Raw genomic sequence first — 20,726 nt, forward strand, 5'->3', positions numbered from 1 at the left:
TAATAATGAAAAGGTTTCCACAGTCCTTTGCATTAAAAGAGTTTGATGACAGTTCTAAATTTTCCAGGAAGTATTATTTCAATAAACCACTTTCGTAGATGAGGAAATACAAAGAAACCACATTTACTATTAATGTTTGCTTCCATACACCCCATACATTCTATTTATGCCCCTATAATATCAATTCAAATTTGATTTGATTATATCCCGATGAACCGGTGTCGCCAAATTCATCAACCCACTCAGTCTCGAGAATAGGACGAGCCTGTTTCAAATATCTCTTATTTCACTAGTGGGTTCTCAGGGGGTTGAATATAAATCCATTATATACCAGCAGAAACTGGATAATACCACAGAGACATGCAAATTGGGATGGTGATGAGAATATGGAAGAGGATATAATTTACAAGGATAGCATGAGATATAACGCAATGGTGGGTGTGTTTCTACTGGGATGTTGAACGTTCTGCATTACCATTTAATTGTATCACTGGTATTACTACCTATACAAAAGGGAGTGTGAACATGAATCAAGATTCTTGTTTTCTCCACTCTCACTAAGAATTATGAATGACAATGTGTCCATTGATTTCAGATGGCATACTTATGATTAAACAAAAAACACATGACATTCCAAATATTTGTTAAAAAAAATCAAATAGAGGAAAAAAATAAAATAACTGATACCGGTATTAAATATTGACAGAAATATAAATAACAGAGAAATTCCCAAGCTTAACAAGAAAATAAATTTTAAAATCAATGTATATGCATAAGTATTATTCAAATGAAATTATGGCAGAAGTGACATACACGTTTCATAATTTTGAAGACAAATCATTGCAATAATTGACATAAGCAAAATTTAGCAGGTAAGTTTATTGGTTACGTAAACTACATCATTCATTCAAATTCAAATTCAGTAGATTTATATTTTTTCTTAACTTTTGCTTTTACATTTTTCATATTATCATAATCAATTACTATTTCTAATGTTCTTATAATGATTAACAATAAGTGAATAAACAAAATCTTGACATTATTTCATAAAAATTTCAATAGGTTGAATGAGATTAATATATAAAACAAACAATTTCTGCAGATCTAGCCTTTCTAATCATTAATGTAATCAGTGTATTCAACGCTGTGCACATTTTCAGCAGACTCGGATGTGCTTTTAGAGGTGTTCCGAAGGCAGAATGACCTAAAAGAGATCTGTAAGTGCATTAAATCTAGTCTAGCTACTCTCAAGTTACTGACCCATTCAAATATGTACATCCGTGGTACACCAACATCCAAAATGTCAATGTAACTTGAGACTATGGAAATACTGCAGGTGTCAGGAATAGAGACTTAAAGTAGGATTTACGATCTTGAATATTCTGCTTTAAAGCAAATGACGACTTATACGTCTTATGTTTCACAAAATGAATACTTCATGAGAAGGAATTGTCCTTGGCTCGCCCACATCAGCTAATTCACAACTTGAGAAAGGTGTCAACTTTTTTTTTCAAATAAACTTAGACAAACAAAAGAATATTAGACTAACATCAAAATGATCTAAATGTGCTGTTTCCATGTGTATTTCATTTTTACTTCAAATTAAAAGTGCTAATATTTTATTTTTTGTTAAACTATGATAATGATAATTTGGATTAATTCTTTGGTTCATTAATGTAGACTTTCCTAGTTAATACCAACAAACACTGCATCAGCAATCAAAACTTTGAAACATTTTAGTACCAGATCTAAGTTGGGAAAAGGTCAAATTCAAATATGAAAAAGAAATGAGAAAAATTCTGTTCAATTTACAAATATGTTTGGATGCATCTTTTTGAACAAAATTGAATAATCTTATTGAAACTGTGAAAACCTACATAACAACCCAAATATTGGTGTCAAATACCTTGTTTGACAACTTCAAGCATGAATTCAAAGTTACCACATACCTTATTCTCAATGGACTGGACTGACTTTCTAAGTGGCTGATCCTAGGTGGACTCTTCCACTTGTCTCTTGATTGGGGTGGTGCATAAGTCTGATGGTGTATTGAGGGATGGCTGTGTCCTGGCAATACTGTAGTAGAAAGGTTTGGCATACTGGAATGGTGCATAGCAGGGGAAGTCAGATGCATTGTGGGATGGTGTGGATGCATGCCAGGTTGTGGGCCTGTTGATACCTGAGGATTACCTGAAATTTAACATATTTTTTTAAAAGTTCTTGAACACGAGTCCATTCTAGAATACAGAAGTTAAATATACATAATAAAAGTAAATAACTTCATCACTAATTCTTAATGGATACTTGCATACAATATAATCATTGAGGTTTTAGTGATATACTTCCATTATTTTCAATTGATCGAGATATTTCAAGAAAACTGATGCCTTTAATAACAAGAGGAATGCCTCTGGCAGTCTTGCCTGGGCACTTTTAGGACTCATAATCATAAACATAAGAAATGTACAACTTAATAAAAAAAAATTGATACTTTTTGGCTTCCCATACTTAAACCACAACCTTAAACCTGAGTTTAAGTTAAACATGACTTCAGAATACGGTCCTTAGTCTTTTAACCTACAACGACACTGGAACTTGACTAAGAAACTTGTCATTCACTTTATATCATTTGTAATCAACCATCAGATACCCCTTTCATAAACCCAATTATGCGGCTAATAGCAGCATAATTTGGTCGTAAAATTGGAGGACAAGAGTAATCCGCATTATTTTGATGCTGCTATTATCCGCATAATAGCAGCATCGGGACAAGATTTTGAGTTTATGAACGCATTTCGAAATAATGCGGATAATTGCCATGGTGTGGTCACAAGGTCACCCTTTCCCAACACAACCGCATCAGAGGGGGCGTGTCCAGTTGTCATGACGATTATCCGCCTTTTTTCAGGACGAGCGCTCATAAAAATAATGCGGCTTATTTTCGGTGTTTGTGAACGCAATTTTTATTGAATTATCCGCATTACTCTTAGGCGGCTAATTGGAGGATAGGTTTATGAAAAGGGTATAATTCAAATTTCATTGAATTTGGCTAAACATTAAAAAAGATATTGAAAATTTACTTTATGAGTCATATCATTTGTTATGATAACATGTTATGACATCATTTGACATCATTTGTTTGATAACATGTTATCATTTGACATCATTTGTTTGATAACATGTTATGTTATGCAGGGCCCGCTGGTAGAGCAGTTTCCTATAACTGAAGTGGCTACCCTGGGTAAATAAAACGTTATTATTATTATTGTTATATCTTTACGGTACATGTTCACCTGTACATTAATGATGATATCAGGGCTTTCATATACAGACCCTCATGTCTAGCTGTGTGATGTGACACTCCTAAAGCCCCACAATGAATGTTTGAGAACCAACTGAATATCCACTTGATACCGTAACCAATGGATTTTGTGAGAGCTAAGGAAAAGTGGTCAACTTTACCTCGAAGAGTTGAATAAAAATTATCAAAAGTACGAAAACCAATATTTTTGTTATTTTGGTAAATGGTGGTGATTTTTACCTGATTGCTAAGAAAGCATAAATGCTTGTATGGAAGCAACCAGAGGACCAATGGCTTAAGGTCCTCTTCAGTGGACCTGGTTATAAAGATTAATGCCTAACCAAAGGGCACTAGCACACCAAGTGGGAATCGAACCCGGGTCACTGGAATCCCCAAACCCCTGCTCTACTGACTGAGCTATCGCGCCTCCTTTCTTAATTAATCATAACCTGGTTATCAAGAAGCCCTCACCTTTCTTGGTTTGTTGTCTTGTTGCTTTCATTTTAAGTGACTCTGAAGAATGACTTTGAAGACTGCTTGATCGACTACCCTTGGACCTCTGTGACTTTGGTGCAACCTTTGACCCGGGTATCTCTTCCTCTTCTATGCTGGAAGTACCTGAAACTGAAAAAAAATATATGAATTTAATATCGCCATGAGGAAAGTATGAAATTCAGATGAATGCATTTTTGCTAATGGCAGTTGATAGACTTGAAAGTTTTAGGACTGAGCAATATTACAAATATTGACGATGCTTGTAATCAGTATTTTGAAGGCTACACTTTGAGGAAATGTATATCACTATAACAATCAAATGTTTTTTGTCTATGTGAATCCCACTCAACTACATTTGGAAACAGACCATCATGCATGAACATACCTCAACTAATCTATTCTAAAAATCCAACCATAAATTATAATGGGACTATGATTCATTTATCCGCTTTATAGGAAAATTCAATAAAGGTATAATTTTTCGAAAGTTAATTATTTCTATATCTATCCTGGTGGTACATATTAAAGCCCAACTAAATTATAAAGTCACTAATCATCATTCCCAGTTATTGTCAAATTTAATTGTAGCCATCTGTTTTTGAAGGTTACAGAATATCGGATTTACATTTTAAAAAGTATGTGGATAGAAGTAGCATGTGTGCTGAGGATTGAAGCATCATGATTCAGCTTCAACCTGATGGTAATGTGTATACTGCCCTCTATTGTTAAATGACTTATATTCATTGGTCATCCTCACACAACTAAAGTATATCATTTGGAGTTGGCTCAAAAGCAATTTTTTTTTCAATGTAATGTCAAAGTAAAAAATGTATTCAGATTTGTTATTTACTTTCATGTTTGTGCATTGCTTTCCTGAATTTCTTCTTGATGTCCATTGATTTGACTGAATCAAGGTCACTCTGAATGGTCACTGAGTCAAAACTACTGAGCGGTACTCCTGCCAGACGTCTGACCATAATTGAACGGAACTTCTTCTCATAATCTTCTGTCTGGACGGATTCAGGATCACTCTGGGGCTGCACTTGCCGAACTTTGGAGCTGCCTTTCCTACGAGATCGGGACGGGCTTTTCTTGGGAGTAACTCCTGGGTGCTCTAAATGATAAAACAAAATGGAATTAAAATCTCTTCACCGATTGTGCCAATATAAGATGTGGACAGGCAATCAATCATCTTGTCTCTTTGTTTCATCTGTAACTACAAGAGCTATATGGATCTAGATGTAAATTAGATGGAGCATGTTATGGTATTAAAAAAGTTTGTGAATAATAATCCCATTTCATGATCTGGGATCCAATCTTGTTAGAACAAAACTACGAGCAAAGATTGGAAACTGCTTTTCTATTTATTTTGCTGAAATGATGCTCTTTTGCATTATTTTGTGCTGGGGCTGGGATTTGGGTAAAGGGTTTAGGTTGGGTATAATATTTATCACTATTGCAATCATCATTATCAATGTCATCATCACCACCACCACCACCATCCCCATCACCATCCCCATCACCATCCCCACCACCACCATCATCATCATCATCATCACCATCACCATCATCATCATCATCATCATCTTCATCACCATCATCATCATCATCATCATCATCATCATCATCATCATCATCATCATCATCATCATCACCATCACCATCATCATCATCATCATCATCATCATTATATTAAACCATCATGATTAAAGGTTTTAGCAAACTAGATGAAAACAAGCTTGTACCTGTCTGGATATTCTTGAGAGGTATAGCTAGAAAGTGAGCCTCATAATCCTCAGTTATCATTGAATCTGCCCCAACATCATTCTCTGACACTTCTTTGTGCATGTACATATACTCCGGCAGGCCACTCGGATCAATAGGGGGCGCCGAAACAGTCCTCTTCATCTTTTTCTCCTCTGCACTTTTCTTCACTCTCTGAAGTTGTTCCGTTGCTGATTCTATAGCTTGCTTTTGGTTCTTTCCTTGCTTTGACTTCCCTTGTTTCTTACCTCGATGACTCCTTGCTGACTCTGGTATGGCAAACCTTTGGAAGGCAGATTCAAAGTCTTCTGTTGCTACAGACTCCAGGTCACTGATGCCTCGTAACCCAGTTGGTTGTGAGACCAGGTATTCTGTTGCTAGGGATGCCTTCTCAGACTCCTCACCAACATCACCACAGTGGTTCAAGATGTCTCTTAACCTCAGTATATGATTACTAGCATCTCCCTTGGAACCAAGACCGCCAGAATCATCACTCACTTGCTGTGGTGTCAATGTCCCTGTTTTTTTAGTTGAAACCTTTTGGTTTGATTGCTTACTGGAGTTACTTGACACACTACTTCTCTTCTTTCTCCCTTCTTGAGTTTTCCCACCGGTATTAGTCCGACTCTTTTGCACTTCTGTTATTTTTTTCTTTGCCGTAACCTCATTATTGTTCATTTCAGATGTCTTAGCGTTTGGACTATTGTCAGCAGTTGATGGTGGACTTTGTGAGTGACTACTATTAATGTTGCTCAAGTGGTTAGTGGCTGGGGTGGTAGCTAAATGATACTCTTGGCTACAAGTGAGTTGATGGTGGGGTGGCAAGGAACTGCTACTAGATTTTTCTGCGAAAATGAATGATTGACAGGATTTTTTTAAAGCATGATGGGAAAAGCATTCTATTTTCTACATTGGTAATTGGCTGAATACAATATTAAGTGAACAAATTATTTTAATGTGGTCTAAGTGATAACAAGCTTTAAACTCGCTCCTCATTCCTTTGCATCAACCCTGCTCAATAAAAACAGTGCATTGTTAGCTGCAAGCTTGTGTATTATTCGTTTTTTTATTTTACGATGATTAGGCCAATACAATGGAATGTAACTAACTAAAATTAAAAAAGGGAAAAATAGCATATATGTCAATATCCTGTGTTCTATCATATGTTATATTACTTTCAAGAATTCTTAAAATGAAATAAAAAACATTGTATCAAGGTACAATCATCAATCAGGTATTTTACCTTGTTGATGGAGAGATTGGACAACCCTTCTCCTAACCTCCTCAGCTGTGATTGAATCTGCATCACTGTTAGTTCCAACAGAATCATCTATGCCTGTAACAGGTGGTTGGAACAAAACAAAAAAGGAAGAGAAAGATAACTCGGATGAAACACTTAGTGGTCATTAAGATGTCTAGAATAAAGTTATAATAATGTGTAATCAAGAGGTTGTTTTACAAGGAGTTCAAACTTATCAAATAGGTGCTGACGCATATGTGATACCTACTGCGTTATCTCATTCATGTGGAGCATTGTGGCCCAGTGGATTAGTCTTCTGACTTTGAAACAGAGGGTCGTGGGTTCGATTCCCAGCCATGGCGTAATTTCCTTCAGCAATAAATTCATCCACATTGTGCTGCACTCAACCCAGGTGAGGTGAATGGGTACCTGGTAAGAACTTATTCCTTGAAATGCCACCGAGCTGTAAAAGGCTGCGGGGCTAAAGCCGGGATAATAATATCCAAGTCCTTTGGAAGCGCATAGGGACGTTATGACATAATGCAATATGCACTATACAAGAAATGCGTTATTATTATGATTATCATTATTCATAGTAGAACATGGTCTGAACAAATCAGTGATGTATTGTATACCACACGCAACTTAGAAATTCAATTCAATGGTCAGTCTTTGTAAAACACCCAATGGTATCTTCAATGGCTGTGCACTGTGGTAGAAAAGTTTAATGAAAATAATAAAGCAATATTCTTGTGTGAAATATATAACTAACAAGCTGACACTTTACTCTCCCATATGACTTTTGATTACAAAAAGAAACAAAAACAAAAACTTTTCAACAAAACTTATTTCCAGAGAGCGAAATATGACAGGACAAGAAGACACCTCTGAAATTAGCAAAGCAAAGACCCAAACTAGAATGAAGAATTCTTCAGCAAGTGTGTCTGTGACCAATAAAACCTTCACATAGTGTTATCAGGGTAAAAACACTCCTATTAATCAAATTGAGACTGTCCAATTTGGATTTCAAAGTGAACACTAATGGGCCTCCTTAACTTTACCACACTAACCAGTCATGCTCCATGGAAGAAAATATATGTGGGAATTAATTAGAGCAAAATTAAAAATGAACAATAAAGTTAACTCCAACAAGATTACCAATTTATTTCACCTGCTTCAAGTCTAGCACAATGCAAACGAAGTTTGATCTGAAGGAAAGTAACCGTACAGGATGGGGTCAGAACCAATATGTTTGATGCTACAAGAAAGTGTTTGTTTAGGATGCAATTGAAGGATGCCATATACCATCAACTACAGACACAACTTAGGAGAAATGTGAGATTCAGCAAACAAAACAGATAGATAACACAAGAGATAAATAATCAGAAGTATATATGTTTACTTTTCTTTCACAAACTTACTGTAATCATTGATCCTTAGTTTTGGATAGGTTGTTAAAGATGGTTGACTTCTGGTCTTCATTCTCCCTTTTCCTGTCTTCTTGGTCTTTTTGTTGACTGGTAGCATCCTGTATCTTCCATTGGGTTGTAGCTGATGATCATGAGGTAGGGTGTTGTCAATGGTGGTATTAGCTGATTGAGGTCCAGTCTGATTAGCGCCCTCTATGGCACATATAAAGAAAATTACACCACATCATCATATCACATCAGGTACAGAAATGAAGGACTTCTGTAGAATTTCCAGTCTTCAATTCGGGTATTCCACAAAGTTATCTGGACAGTTAAATCTTATGAAGCTTTAGGTGCGTTGAGAAATGGAAGGGTTTAATCTTCCCCCCACCATAACTTTAAATCTTTCCAATGATTCAGTTTCCACTACTTAAAGCTTGAAATTGAGACCTCTTGATGCTGAATGAATTGTTGATTTGAAGAATCTGTCACTAGAGATCCCCAACATTCCATTTAACTATTTATAAACAGTAATCATATCTCCCCTTTGTCCTCTATAAAACAGTGAGTGCAGATTGAGTCTCTCTAGTCATTGCTCGTAACAATAATAACAATTCTCTATATAGCACATATCACATCATGAACAAACATATTTTTATTTGCTTGCTAAGGACTTTGAATGTTATTACTCAAACTGTTCATGACCTTTCCCCATCTTTATTTACATAATGGCCCGAATTCACAAGGGTGGTTTTGAAAACCCACGGTTGAATCCACGGTTTATGCAGATTTCCTGTATAAATTACGCTTAATTTAGTGCGTATCGGGCGCGTGTATAAAACATATCCAATGCTGATGCGTGCTTTTGTCACATTGCGCCAAATTGACGCCTGTTACCATGGTTATCTATGCTATTTCATTCATGAGTCCACTCTTCAAACAGTGGACTCATGAATAAAATAGCGTGGATAACCATGGCAACAGGCATCAATTAGGCGCACTGTGACAAAAGCGCGTATCACCATTGGACATTGTTTATACACGCGCCCGATACGCGCTAAATTAAGCGTAATTCATACAGGAAATCTGCATAAACCATGGACTCAACCATGGGTTTTAAAAACCACTTTGTGAATGCGGGCCATTGAGTTGCTTTTGATCAGGAAGGTAGAACACGGACCTGTTATGATGAGTTATTAATATTCAGTTGGTAATCAAACTTTTGTCACAGGAAATTCTTCAGAAAATTATTAAGAAATCATATCAGATCTAAGCTGACAAGAAACAAGTTGCAAATAATTTGACCCAGTCATTATGCATGAATAGGTATTCTGCCTCCTCTTGATTTTGGAATGCAGTCTTAGTCTCTAACAAGAGAAACTATTATATATTACCTGATTCATTTGTGGAGCTTGTTTTCTTGTTTGTATGTTCCTTCTTCTTTCTCTTCCTCTCTTCTGGTGAACCTCTGGCACTCTGTGGAAAGAAATAATAATGAAATTAGAAATTCATTCCCATTGTGAAATATTCTAAGGTTCATAAAAGACAAAAGTTGTGAATGGTACTAATCTCACAGGAAAACATACAGTTCTATAACAAACTTCTTTGACATGATGCAAAATTATACAATTGTTGAATTACAGTTCACCAGTAAGGTTTTCATTACAAGGAGTATAATACTACCAGTATTTTGAACAAATTACAATGTACCTTTTGCCAACAGTCTAGAATCAGTGATCCATGTTAAAAAAGAAAGCAATATCCAACAGCCTAATGATAAATTCATTTGCAGTAATATCAAAATGATTTACATGTTTAAATATTGTAAAGAAAATTATGAGACAAATTCAATATGGTACCTTTGTGATGAGATCACTAAGCTCTGCATCTATGCTATCCAAGATAAAGTCTACATGGTCTATATGAAGAGGGCCAATAATACCAGGCTCTATCTCCTCCTCCATCTCCTCTTCCTCATCACCATCATCCTCCCTAGCAACCATATGTCCATTCTGATGTTGCACTGGGACTGCATCCCGTTGCCTGGTAACCATGAAGTGATGTTCCCTTGGTGATGAGGTCATCTTGGGGTTGCCTCCTTGGATGCTGTTCTGTGGGTTGAAGTTCTGTGGTACTTGTTTGCTAAGATGTTCATCTTTTATGCCAATATCTCCATCATCTTCTTCACTGGCATCATCCTCGTCATCATCTTGGTCATCATCATCATCACCATCATTGTCATTTCCATTATGGTTCCCGTGACCATTGACTATGTGCATATGAGGAGATGATTCCGATCTGTAGTTCTCTTCTACATTTCCCATCTCTTCTTCCTCCTCCTCTTCGCTTGAAAACTCTTCCTCGATCTCAGAGCTGGTTTCATGTTCTGAATTTAAGAAAACCAAATGATTGATTACACAAAAAACATCATACTAAATTGCAGTTAAATCAGAAATGGTCATACTTAAAGAGGAAGATGGCAATATTCCTTCTTATTGTATAAAATAAGGGGTTTGGGCAATTCATTGTCTTTATTTGTTTGGAAAACCCTATATGCAGTAAGCATATGTGGTCATCAATATGCCTAGGAATCTGACTCTCCTACTAGTAGGAGGGAGTGAAAACTGGTTGGAGTTTACTGTGATATGCAATGAGCGAGTATAGCATTTTCCAAACAAACGACTGCTGAAATTCAGATCTAGACTAGGTAATCCCGAAATCAAGTCTACAGCAGCTCAGAACTTTAGATGTTAATATAAAGCATCATAAACATTAAAATGCATTCATTTTTTTTTCTTGGGGACCCAAATTAATCATTAAAGCTCAGAAAAAAAAATTGTTCAAATTCTGTGAACTATCTCACCTTCTTCTGTTTCCTCTTGTTCTTCATATTCTAAACTTCTGTCATTCTGTTCATCTGGATTAATCCATTCTCCACTTTCTTCTGAAGTATTCATCTTATTTCAATCCTCCTGGCTCTTTAGCTCTTCTATTTTAATCTTTCATCAGATCAGATTTATTTTGATCCGATTACTGGTTAACAATTTCCTACAGAAAGAGAAATGATTAATGAAATGTAATGAATACACTGCCACAAATAAATATTGTTTTTAAGTGATAAATACAAAAGAGTTAAAGCTAGCTAATGCTACTGTCAAAAGTACCTTTACAAATGCTGTATGAACAATAATTTATAGCATAACAATAAATGATATGAAATCATTTGTACAGTATTCATAAAGGTATTTGTAACTGTACATAGCATTAGAAAGCAGCCTTATATAGAGTTTGTTTTTCAATTTTACTTGATTTTTTTTCTCTCTTTCTTCCCCAGTCGATTCCCCTCTTTTTCTACTCCATGTCTCTCTCCATGATCGTTTTCTCATAACATTTAATACTGTCTGCACACAAATGTTATTTCTTTACCTACAAGCTTGCCTACATATTAGCACCTCTAACCATCACCAAAGATAGAGTGATGATGATTACAACTCTCAGAAGGAAATCAATGTAACTTTACGCAAAAATTCAAGTGCAATTCAGAAGACTTTTGCTTAATCAGCACAGCATCACTCTCCATTAAATTCTTCTTTCCATCAAATCCATAGCCCATGAAGAACAGTCTAGCACTGCAACATTGAATTCCACCTTGGAAACAGTATCCAGGCAGACATAGCTTGCAATGTGTGGGTCCACGAAGGGGATCACCAGGGACTTGCGATCAAAGCGGTGCAATGGGACTAGGATTGAACTATGTTCAGGAAAAAGAAAATGTTTCATATTTTCAGCACTTTCTCATGTTCTAGTCAACGATACATATATTCATCATCCGTGTTTGTTTTTTAGGGTGTCATGTTGCTGGCTGGGAACTCCTGACAGAGGTAATTACATACCACCTACAATCACATAGGAAGTTGGAATTTTATTGGTCTGAGCTTCAAATTCAAAACATACTGTTTAGTTCATATAAGTCTAGACTTCCCACTTCTTTCTACTGTTTTATAAATCATTTAACTCAGTCACAAAAGTGTCAAATAAAAGACAGAAAACAGTAGGTCTGCACGCTATAAACATAATCTTGTGCATGAAAATATTGAGCTCAAGTGTCTTTTTTCTAAGTCCTGTATATAAAAACTTTATAACAAAACATTTTATATGATCTAAAGAAGTGAATTCAGTCAAGCCCCTTCTTAAAAAATTCATTAGCGTAATACAACAAAATCATTCAAAAACAAACTTTATCCTATTCTAATACAGGAAACATGTAGGCCTCCATGTATGAATCTGGGTGCCCAGACTCTTGGCTAAACTTTTTTTTTCAAGAAAGACGAAAAAATTGTTTAAATCATGCCAGGAATATATAAAAGAATTGTGGCTAAACATCCTGCCTCTTTATGACACATTTCACAGGTATTGACCCTTTATTGACTTCCAACTGCCTGTATTTACAAGGGGTCAATGGAACAGAAGGGAAGGAGATTTGATTACCAGTCTTATCTTGCATGGTTACCATGGTAGCAAGTAAACCATTCAGGATTTTGTATAGTATTCAGGGATACTTGGTTGAATTTGGTTGCTAGGAATGAAATAAATTCTTAATCGCTGTAAATCGCTTTCAAAACAAGAAGGGATTAATTACCTTGGCACATTCTTTTCCCAAGAGTGAGGGAGAATTCTTGAAGGAACTTTCATGTGCAGATGTTCAATGTGTGAACATGAGTGTTATGAAAGTATTTATCACCCTCACTCTCCCTTTCATCATCCCAACCCTCTCGTTAAAACACAATGCATCTTCTGTGTGCTTATCTTTTAATTTCAAAACTGTCCAAACATTAAACATATATATATCTATATATATAAAAATTCAACTCTAAAGCAAAATATTGACACATTAAATGTATATGCTATAGATGTATGCCAAATTCAGGGACCAAAGCAACACAGAGATCATTATAATTTAAAGTTTGTGCAAGTAATGACAATTTCTAATAAATGATATAAATAAAAAATACAGAATTCACATCGAAAACAAATGGAATCAGACTTGAATGGCATATATGTAGACAGGCTTTATGTAATACATCATATATTATTTCAAATCATTTTTTTTAATGTTCACTCAGAATGCCTTCTAAACCAATCAATGCCTGAGCTAAATAATTATATCTGCCAACAGAAGAAGTAGGATTCTTCTAAAAATTGAAATGAGATATAATTCATGGTCATTTCAGTTTATATGTTGGAGTAAGATTTGTACTCTAGGGAATTCATGGAGGAGCTGTGGAACTATTTCAAAATAAAGAGTGAAACTTATTCCACCATTCATTAAAACAAACATATACTGTAATATAAGAATGGGGTGCATATAAGTGAGAGAAGGAATAAAAGGGTTGGTTATGAGAAAGATATAATTGTTGTTTCATTTTTAATTTTAAGAATTCCAATTCACAACAATATGTATTAAAAGGTGGATCAGGGCCCCATCGCATAAAAGTTTTTATTACGGTAGCTTTGCCATCCAAAGGTAACTACCATGGTAACGCTGACCAACAGCCATTAATTTCAAGGATTCCATTCCAAGTTACCATTGGATAGCACAGTTACCATAATGGTAACTTTGATGCAACAGGCCCAGATGATGCAATTTTTCATGAATATTTTGATGAATTTATCCGGTAAACAAAAAACCTCATTTGAATACAATTTTTAATGTATCTAATAAGCCCTAAAACCAAATTACAAAAAAGGACTTTAGGGGCTCCATGGTTATGATATAAAGTGGTGCTAAAAAGTAAGTGAACCCCACCAGAAAATGAACATATTTAGTTCAAGTTCTGCCATGTTATCTATATTTAATTGTAAAGTAAGGTGAACCAAAATGTTACATTTAATGAACTTTGTTTCTTTTGAACTGCCTCACATTGTAGTGTTGTCTAAATTTAACACTCTGCATGAAGGAGTTCATTTTGTGGAGTGGTTCACTAACTTTCCAGCTCCACTGTCAGCATGAATAGCATATGAACGGAAATGAACAAAGTCAACAAACTAATATCAATATTTTACCTACATGTACAAGACATATTAGTATTATTTTGTACAAATTGTGTTGATATTAGTCACATATGCAGAGCTGCCAACCTGAATGAAAATTTCAGTATTTTCAAAGCTGAAAATTAGTATTTTGATGATGACATCAGTATTTTCAATGAAATACCATAAGACAGCACATAAAACTGAAACTTTAGAAATCAGTATTTTGCATGAAATTATCAGTATTCTTCTCATTTTTTAGTACTAAATAATGAAAATCCGTACTACTTGGCAGCTCTGCATATATGTATGATTGAAAGTCAAATCAACAGCTTATACAACAGTCAGGCAATGGAGTTATGTTGGTAAACAAACAAACAAATTCTTTTTCATATAAACTTTTAGAGAAGCAGTATGTGATTTAATCCCTTTTATCGCATCAATATAAATTGTTATTTGATCCCTTCTACTATTGAAAGAAGCCTGGTATAAGCTTTTGGGGAAACTGTTCTATTGTGTAAGATAAGTGGCAAGTCATTAGGGCTCTTTTCATATAAGAAATGGCTTCTGGGGATAGCAAAATTGTGGGAGGCAAATTGGGGAATGGTTATAAATGACAGAAGTGAGGAGTGAACAAAAATATAATAAAGGATTTGTGAGAACGTGATTTTCTACTTTTATAATTAATATGAACAAATATACAATAAAGTGAGAAAGACAAATGAGCAACTTAGAGTAGAGAGAAAAAAAAGAAAGAGAGAGAGAGAGAGAGTAAAATAGTAAAAACAACTTACTAGCACATGATCCATTCCTAATATTGGATGGGTCTTCCTTAATGTTTCCTTGAAGGTTTCTTTCAATATATTTTTAAGCAATCCTCATTTGGTCTAATCTCCATCACAAAAGATCTATCAGCAAAGTTTGTAGACTTTGCTGACTGTTGGAAAATCCAAATCGTGTTTACTAACTACCTAGCACTGCTAAATAGCCAGTGACAAGATTAGCTTCTATGTTTAAACCAAACATGAGAAAAAGTCCATTACACAGTTTAAAAACGTTTTATTGAAGAAAAAACTAGAGACAGTTGAAAGAAAAAAAGTTTATTGACTCGTATTAAATTTCAGTTCCTGATAGTAAAACACAAATTCATAATTTATCCCAGCCACATTGTGTGATAAGGTAATTTTAAATTCATAAACGTCGTGTAAAAGAATATTTCACATTATGATACAATAAGAGAAAAATGTCAATATTCTAAATAAAAACTATAATTGATTTTTCAAAGTTATACAGCTTGACAATGCGCACAGCAGTTACATACTATATTATATAGTGCTCAAATAAAAACATGGAGTGCTTTAAATACATTGCCCAGGTAATCAGATTTTGGCTCACCTTCCAGGGGTGGTGACGGGGGGGGGGGGGGGGGGGCTCAAGGACGTGTTCTGTGCCCCTTTCACCTGAGGAGGACCTGTTTCATGTCTGAGCAAGTCCCCCCTTGCCTTCTAATAGGTACCCTTTCTCATATCAATGCCCCTTTTCCTTCTCAGAGGTGCCTTTTCTTCATATTAGATAAATTGTCCTGAAAAACCAAGTCTCTTTTTGTGCCTGAGAGTGCCCAGTTTCTTTATTTAGCACTATTCTGCTTCCTTCTGCGAGTGCATAATGAATGAAAAAACTTGTGAAAATAAACTTACATGCCTTAAAATTCATGAGTCATGTGAGAGGGGTAGATAAGTTTCTTTCTTTGTTTTAAGGTCATGGCAGTATATGCAGTGGGGGGGGGGCAGTCCCCCCTGAAATTTTGAAAACTCACCATATTTCACCAAGAGTACGCACAAAATCCATCAATTTCACTTCACAAAATGCAAAAGCACCTCAATGAAACGCTCAGTCGCTTCGCTCCCTCGCTTTAGATTTTTTCCAAAAAAAGTTTATGCGTTCTGCCCCCCAGTGAAAAATTTCTGCATACGGCCATGTTTAAAGTGCCCTTTTTTTCCTGTGCCCCCCCAACTTTCAACTTCGCTCCGCCACATACCCTGACACCTACACACAATGTATGTACTTTTTTCCACTCCTGGGGAAAATTCTAGAAAGGCTATCGAAATATTATTTGTCCATATGAATTTTTCAATTTTTTTACACTTATTAGTGTAAATCTTTAAATTGAAATTACCATTTTAAAACTTATTTCAAATAATACAATTTTGAACATTACATTTCATGCTCTACACTTAAATTCATATTTTTGTTTTTGATTGGTCAGTTGTAATTCATACCATATAGTTCATGTATTCAAAATATTATATTGCCTGGAAGTCAACACACAAATATTTATAACTGTCCATACCATACCGAGTGTAATGACCAATTAAACTCCGTGGTCAATATTGACTGATTTCATTCTTCTAAAGTAATCCTAGCAACTGAACTCAGAAAGCACACAAAGACCTATGTATGGGACTATAATTACCTCAAATTATCATTATTGACATCTGTATTATAGGCACACTGCTAGTATGGCTGGAATCCAAATATCATTAACAAGATATGCAAACAAATATGCATCGGAGTAATATGACCGTACAGTGAATGTGGACGTAGCTTCAATTCTCTTCTGAGCAAAGATCAAAAGTAAGTAAAGATTAATTTGAAGTCATAAATTCAAACGTCTTTTACCGTACAAACAAAAGATCTTTCAATATCATTTTTTATGATGAAAATAACATATTTCCATGCATCATTTCATATGATTTTTGAAAAGATAAGAAATATGGTTTCTCACACAATAACATGTGTAATCCGGAGTAACATACATTGGCATGATGAAGCAAGGAAGTTGAGAAGGCAGAGTTTTGGAGAAGCATGTCCCAAACCCACTTTGCAAGTGAGAAAACCTAACAAAAAAAAATGATTACTTTGCAATAGTTAAGCATGTAGGCCCTACATATTCTAGATGTTAAATGAAAATGTTGAAAAGTTCCATACAATGATCAACTAATTTATTCTATTATATTTATTTATTTATTCATTTATTATAATTATTAGTTTTTTTGTGTTTTTTTTGGGGGGGCAAAAGCAGTCCCAATACCGCCAAAATTGTGTCAGTAAAGGTAACATATCAGGGTCCTGTTGCATAAAAATTTATGTATTGATTTATGTCCAACACCAATGGCGACACCAGACTTGAAATCACCAAATGTGTATACCACATTTCTTGTTTAATCAGCACAAAAGAGGCGATTATAGACTGAAAGTCAAAGTTGTTATCATTATTTTGGGAGGGAGGGGTGGTGCTTGAAAAATATGTGACGTTGAATGATGTGAATAATAATGTAATTCCATGGAAAATGTCCTATCCGCAAATAAGCAAGCACACTAACTATTATTATTTTTTACACAACAGGGCCCAGGCCTACTATCCAACTGATTTTATTGTCTAACTCATCTGTTACAAATAATATGTGAACATTATCATTGTTGCCTTTTATTTTACAAAAACAAAGACATGCATTATATTTTTTGTTGTTGTATTGGGATTTTTTCCATTTAATTATTTTTCAGAGATAAATCAGGTTAAGAAAATATTAAAACAAAAATGTTACTCAATAACAAAAGAGTAGTTAACAGGCTATATCTTTGCTCAAACATATGCAGCCCCTGTCCCATTTAGCCCAAATATTAAATGGGCTTCAGATTTCTATTTTCTATAGGGGAGTAAGTAAAATATGAGATACATGTTTGCTACCTGCATGATATATTTCAAAATCATATTTCTGGTATAAAGATGGCTGCAAAGAATCCCTGTATTTACCATCACTTTATAATATACTAAAACTTACTTGAATCATTTGCTGGATGGCCTTATTTTCTTCCTCCAAAGTCAAGTTTCCAAGATGTTTAAATCCTAAGTATATAGTCCTGTCAACTCAGTAGCCTACTGCTCAATCAAGAACTCAACACCAGTTCAAAAGCTCCTCTAAATTCCTTGCTTTATTCAACCAATCAGCAAACAGTGCTTAAAAACAGACCATCCTCTAAGAAAAGAATTATTCTCAAGTATTTACCCAGCTCAAACCGAAGAAAATGAAGGTTTACATCCAGTCTTGGTCCATCCTTGAATCCAAATATACAGAGAGGAATACTTGGAGTGCACCAAGTTGCAATTGTGAGACTTCTCAGGAGTCTGAGTCAATGGGGGAATAGATGGATGGGTGAATGCTCATCAATGGCTGGGGCAGTAAGCTCCTGTAGGGCCCATGAAGGCAACTTGTTTGCAAACCTGTTTGCTAACCGACAAAACAGACTGTAATCCATCTCTTCAAGGATTCAATGTAATACCTTACAGTTTGAAACTGACCGCCAATAATGCAGAGCTACCTCTTGATTGGACATTTGGCCGTAATGACCACTGATGAGTTAATCTTTGACCACTGCTCTTATTCATATATAAAGACAACGTGTTTGACACTGTATATGATCTGCCTTACTGATAGGAAACAAGATATAAATTCTTGTCTCTTTTTTAAGAGCTTGATGTCTTTTTATTTATTCTGTTTGGATAAGTTGGAGAAGCCTTGTAATAAGTACACATGTTTCTTTGCAGGAGTTAGCATGTGTTTGCTTGAAGGATTTAATGAGACAAAGGATTATATAGAGTGGCATCTTTTCTTTTAGGGTTTGAGATATGTTATAGGCCTATACATCAAAGCTCTACTCAGATGCAATATGTTATTAGCCCCACCAATTCCACTATATATACTACAAGTACTCCTCCTATTCACACTACTCCTATTCCCACTACTACTACTACTACTACTACTACTACTACTACTACTACTACTACTACTACTACTACTACTACTACTACTACTACTACTACTACTACTACTACTACTACTACTACTACTACTACTACTACTACTACTACTACTACTACTACTACTACTACTACTACTACTACTACTACTACTACTACTACTACTACTACTACTACTACTACTACTACTACTACTACTACTACTACTACTACTACTACTACTACTACAACTACAACTACTACTACTACCACTACTACTACCACTACTACTACCACTACTACTACTACTACTACTACTACTACTACTACTACTACTACTACTACTACTACTTCTACTGCTACTACTACTACTTCTACTATTACTACTTCTACTACTACTACTACTACTACTACTACTACTACTACTACTACTACTACTACTACTACTACTACAACTACTACTCCTACTCCTCTGGCTACTTGTACTTTCTATTACCTTCACTATATTATTCCTACTGAACTACTACGACTAAAACTACCTACTACTAACGATAATATTACCACTACTACTCCTACTACAAGTACTTTTCTTACTGATGTCATCTATTGAGAAAAAAAGAACTTTCTTAAATGTTATTACTTCCAGGCCTATGCTGTAAAATAAAAAGAGGTGTATATTGTTCTACCTATGAAAATAACACACTCGGCAACTAAACACTCTTCAAAATAATTACCTTAAAATGAAGGATGTGTTTTCCCTGCATTATTAAGGGCTATTTCAGACTGAAGTCTGAAATAGAAATATTAAAGGTCAAGTCCACCTCAGAAAAATGTTGATTTGAATCAATAGAGAAAAATCGGACAAGCACAATGCTGAAGATTTCATCAAAATCGGATGTAAAATAAGAAAGTTATGACATTTCAAAGTTTCGCTTATTTTTAACAAAATAGTTATATGAACGAGCCAGTTACATCCAAATGAGAGAGTTGATGATGTCACTCACTCACTCACTATTTCTTTTGTTTTTATTGTTTGAATTATACAATATTTCAATTTTTACGAAATTGACGATTAGGACCTCGTTGCCTGAAGCACAAAATGTTAAAATAATGGAATTCCACGTGTTCAGGGAGGAATGAAACTTCATTTCACATGACAATGACGAGAAAATCAAAATATTTCATATTTCAAACAATAAAAATAAAAAAAATAGTGAGTGAATGACATCATCGACTCTCTCATTTGGATGTAGCTGGCTCGTTCATATAACTGTTTTTGTGAAATGAAGCGAAACTTTGAAATGTCATTACTTTCTTATTTTACAGCCGATTTTGATGAAATTTTCAGTGTTATGCTTGTTGAATTTTCCTCTTTTTATTCAAATCAAGTTCTTGTTGGGGTGGACTTGTCCTTTAATATATATCCCCTTCTTTATGAAGATATGAAGTATAAATTTACAAGACCTTTGTGTGAAGGGTGGAAGGATAGAGGAAGGGGGGGGGGGGGCTTGTGGGCTTAACTGAAACTAAGTAAATATTTGTTATTCTCTCACCTACCAAAACCGATATACATTTCATCCCCAGCATTAAAGGGGAATTTCACCCTGAAGAAAACTTTGTTGTAAAAATAGCACAAAAAATAGTAAAAAATATTGGTGAAGGTTTGAGGAAAATCCGTTAAAGAATAAG

General features: G+C 35.0%; 1 protein-coding gene across 2 annotated transcripts in view; it reads right to left on the bottom strand.

Moving 5' to 3' along the window:
• Positions 1-730: 730 nt before the first annotated feature.
• Positions 731-20,726, bottom strand: part of LOC121409148 (dentin matrix acidic phosphoprotein 1-like) — a 29,375-nt gene continuing 9,379 nt past the window's right edge. The window contains exons 1-10 of one of the 2 annotated variants that reach the window (XM_041600985.1): positions 18,082-18,792; positions 11,073-11,257; positions 10,069-10,595; positions 9,604-9,685; positions 8,222-8,422; positions 6,804-6,896; positions 5,542-6,405; positions 4,647-4,910; positions 3,773-3,925; positions 731-2,190 (exon numbers count right to left, since the gene is read on the bottom strand). In XM_041600985.1, the coding sequence (XP_041456919.1) occupies positions 1,874-2,190; positions 3,773-3,925; positions 4,647-4,910; positions 5,542-6,405; positions 6,804-6,896; positions 8,222-8,422; positions 9,604-9,685; positions 10,069-10,595; positions 11,073-11,166 (2,595 nt within the window). In that variant the 5' untranslated portion in view covers positions 11,167-11,257; positions 18,082-18,792 and the 3' untranslated portion in view covers positions 731-1,873. Of the gene's footprint in view, positions 2,191-3,772; positions 3,926-4,646; positions 4,911-5,541; positions 6,406-6,803; positions 6,897-8,221; positions 8,423-9,603; positions 9,686-10,068; positions 10,596-11,072; positions 11,258-18,081; positions 18,793-20,726 lie in introns of those variants that run through there. The other variant, XM_041600984.1, reaches the window with a different exon arrangement.

The sequence above is a fragment of the Lytechinus variegatus genome, chromosome 2 (genome assembly GCF_018143015.1).
Source record: "Lytechinus variegatus isolate NC3 chromosome 2, Lvar_3.0, whole genome shotgun sequence".
NCBI classification, from domain to species: domain Eukaryota; kingdom Metazoa; phylum Echinodermata; class Echinoidea; order Temnopleuroida; family Toxopneustidae; genus Lytechinus; species Lytechinus variegatus.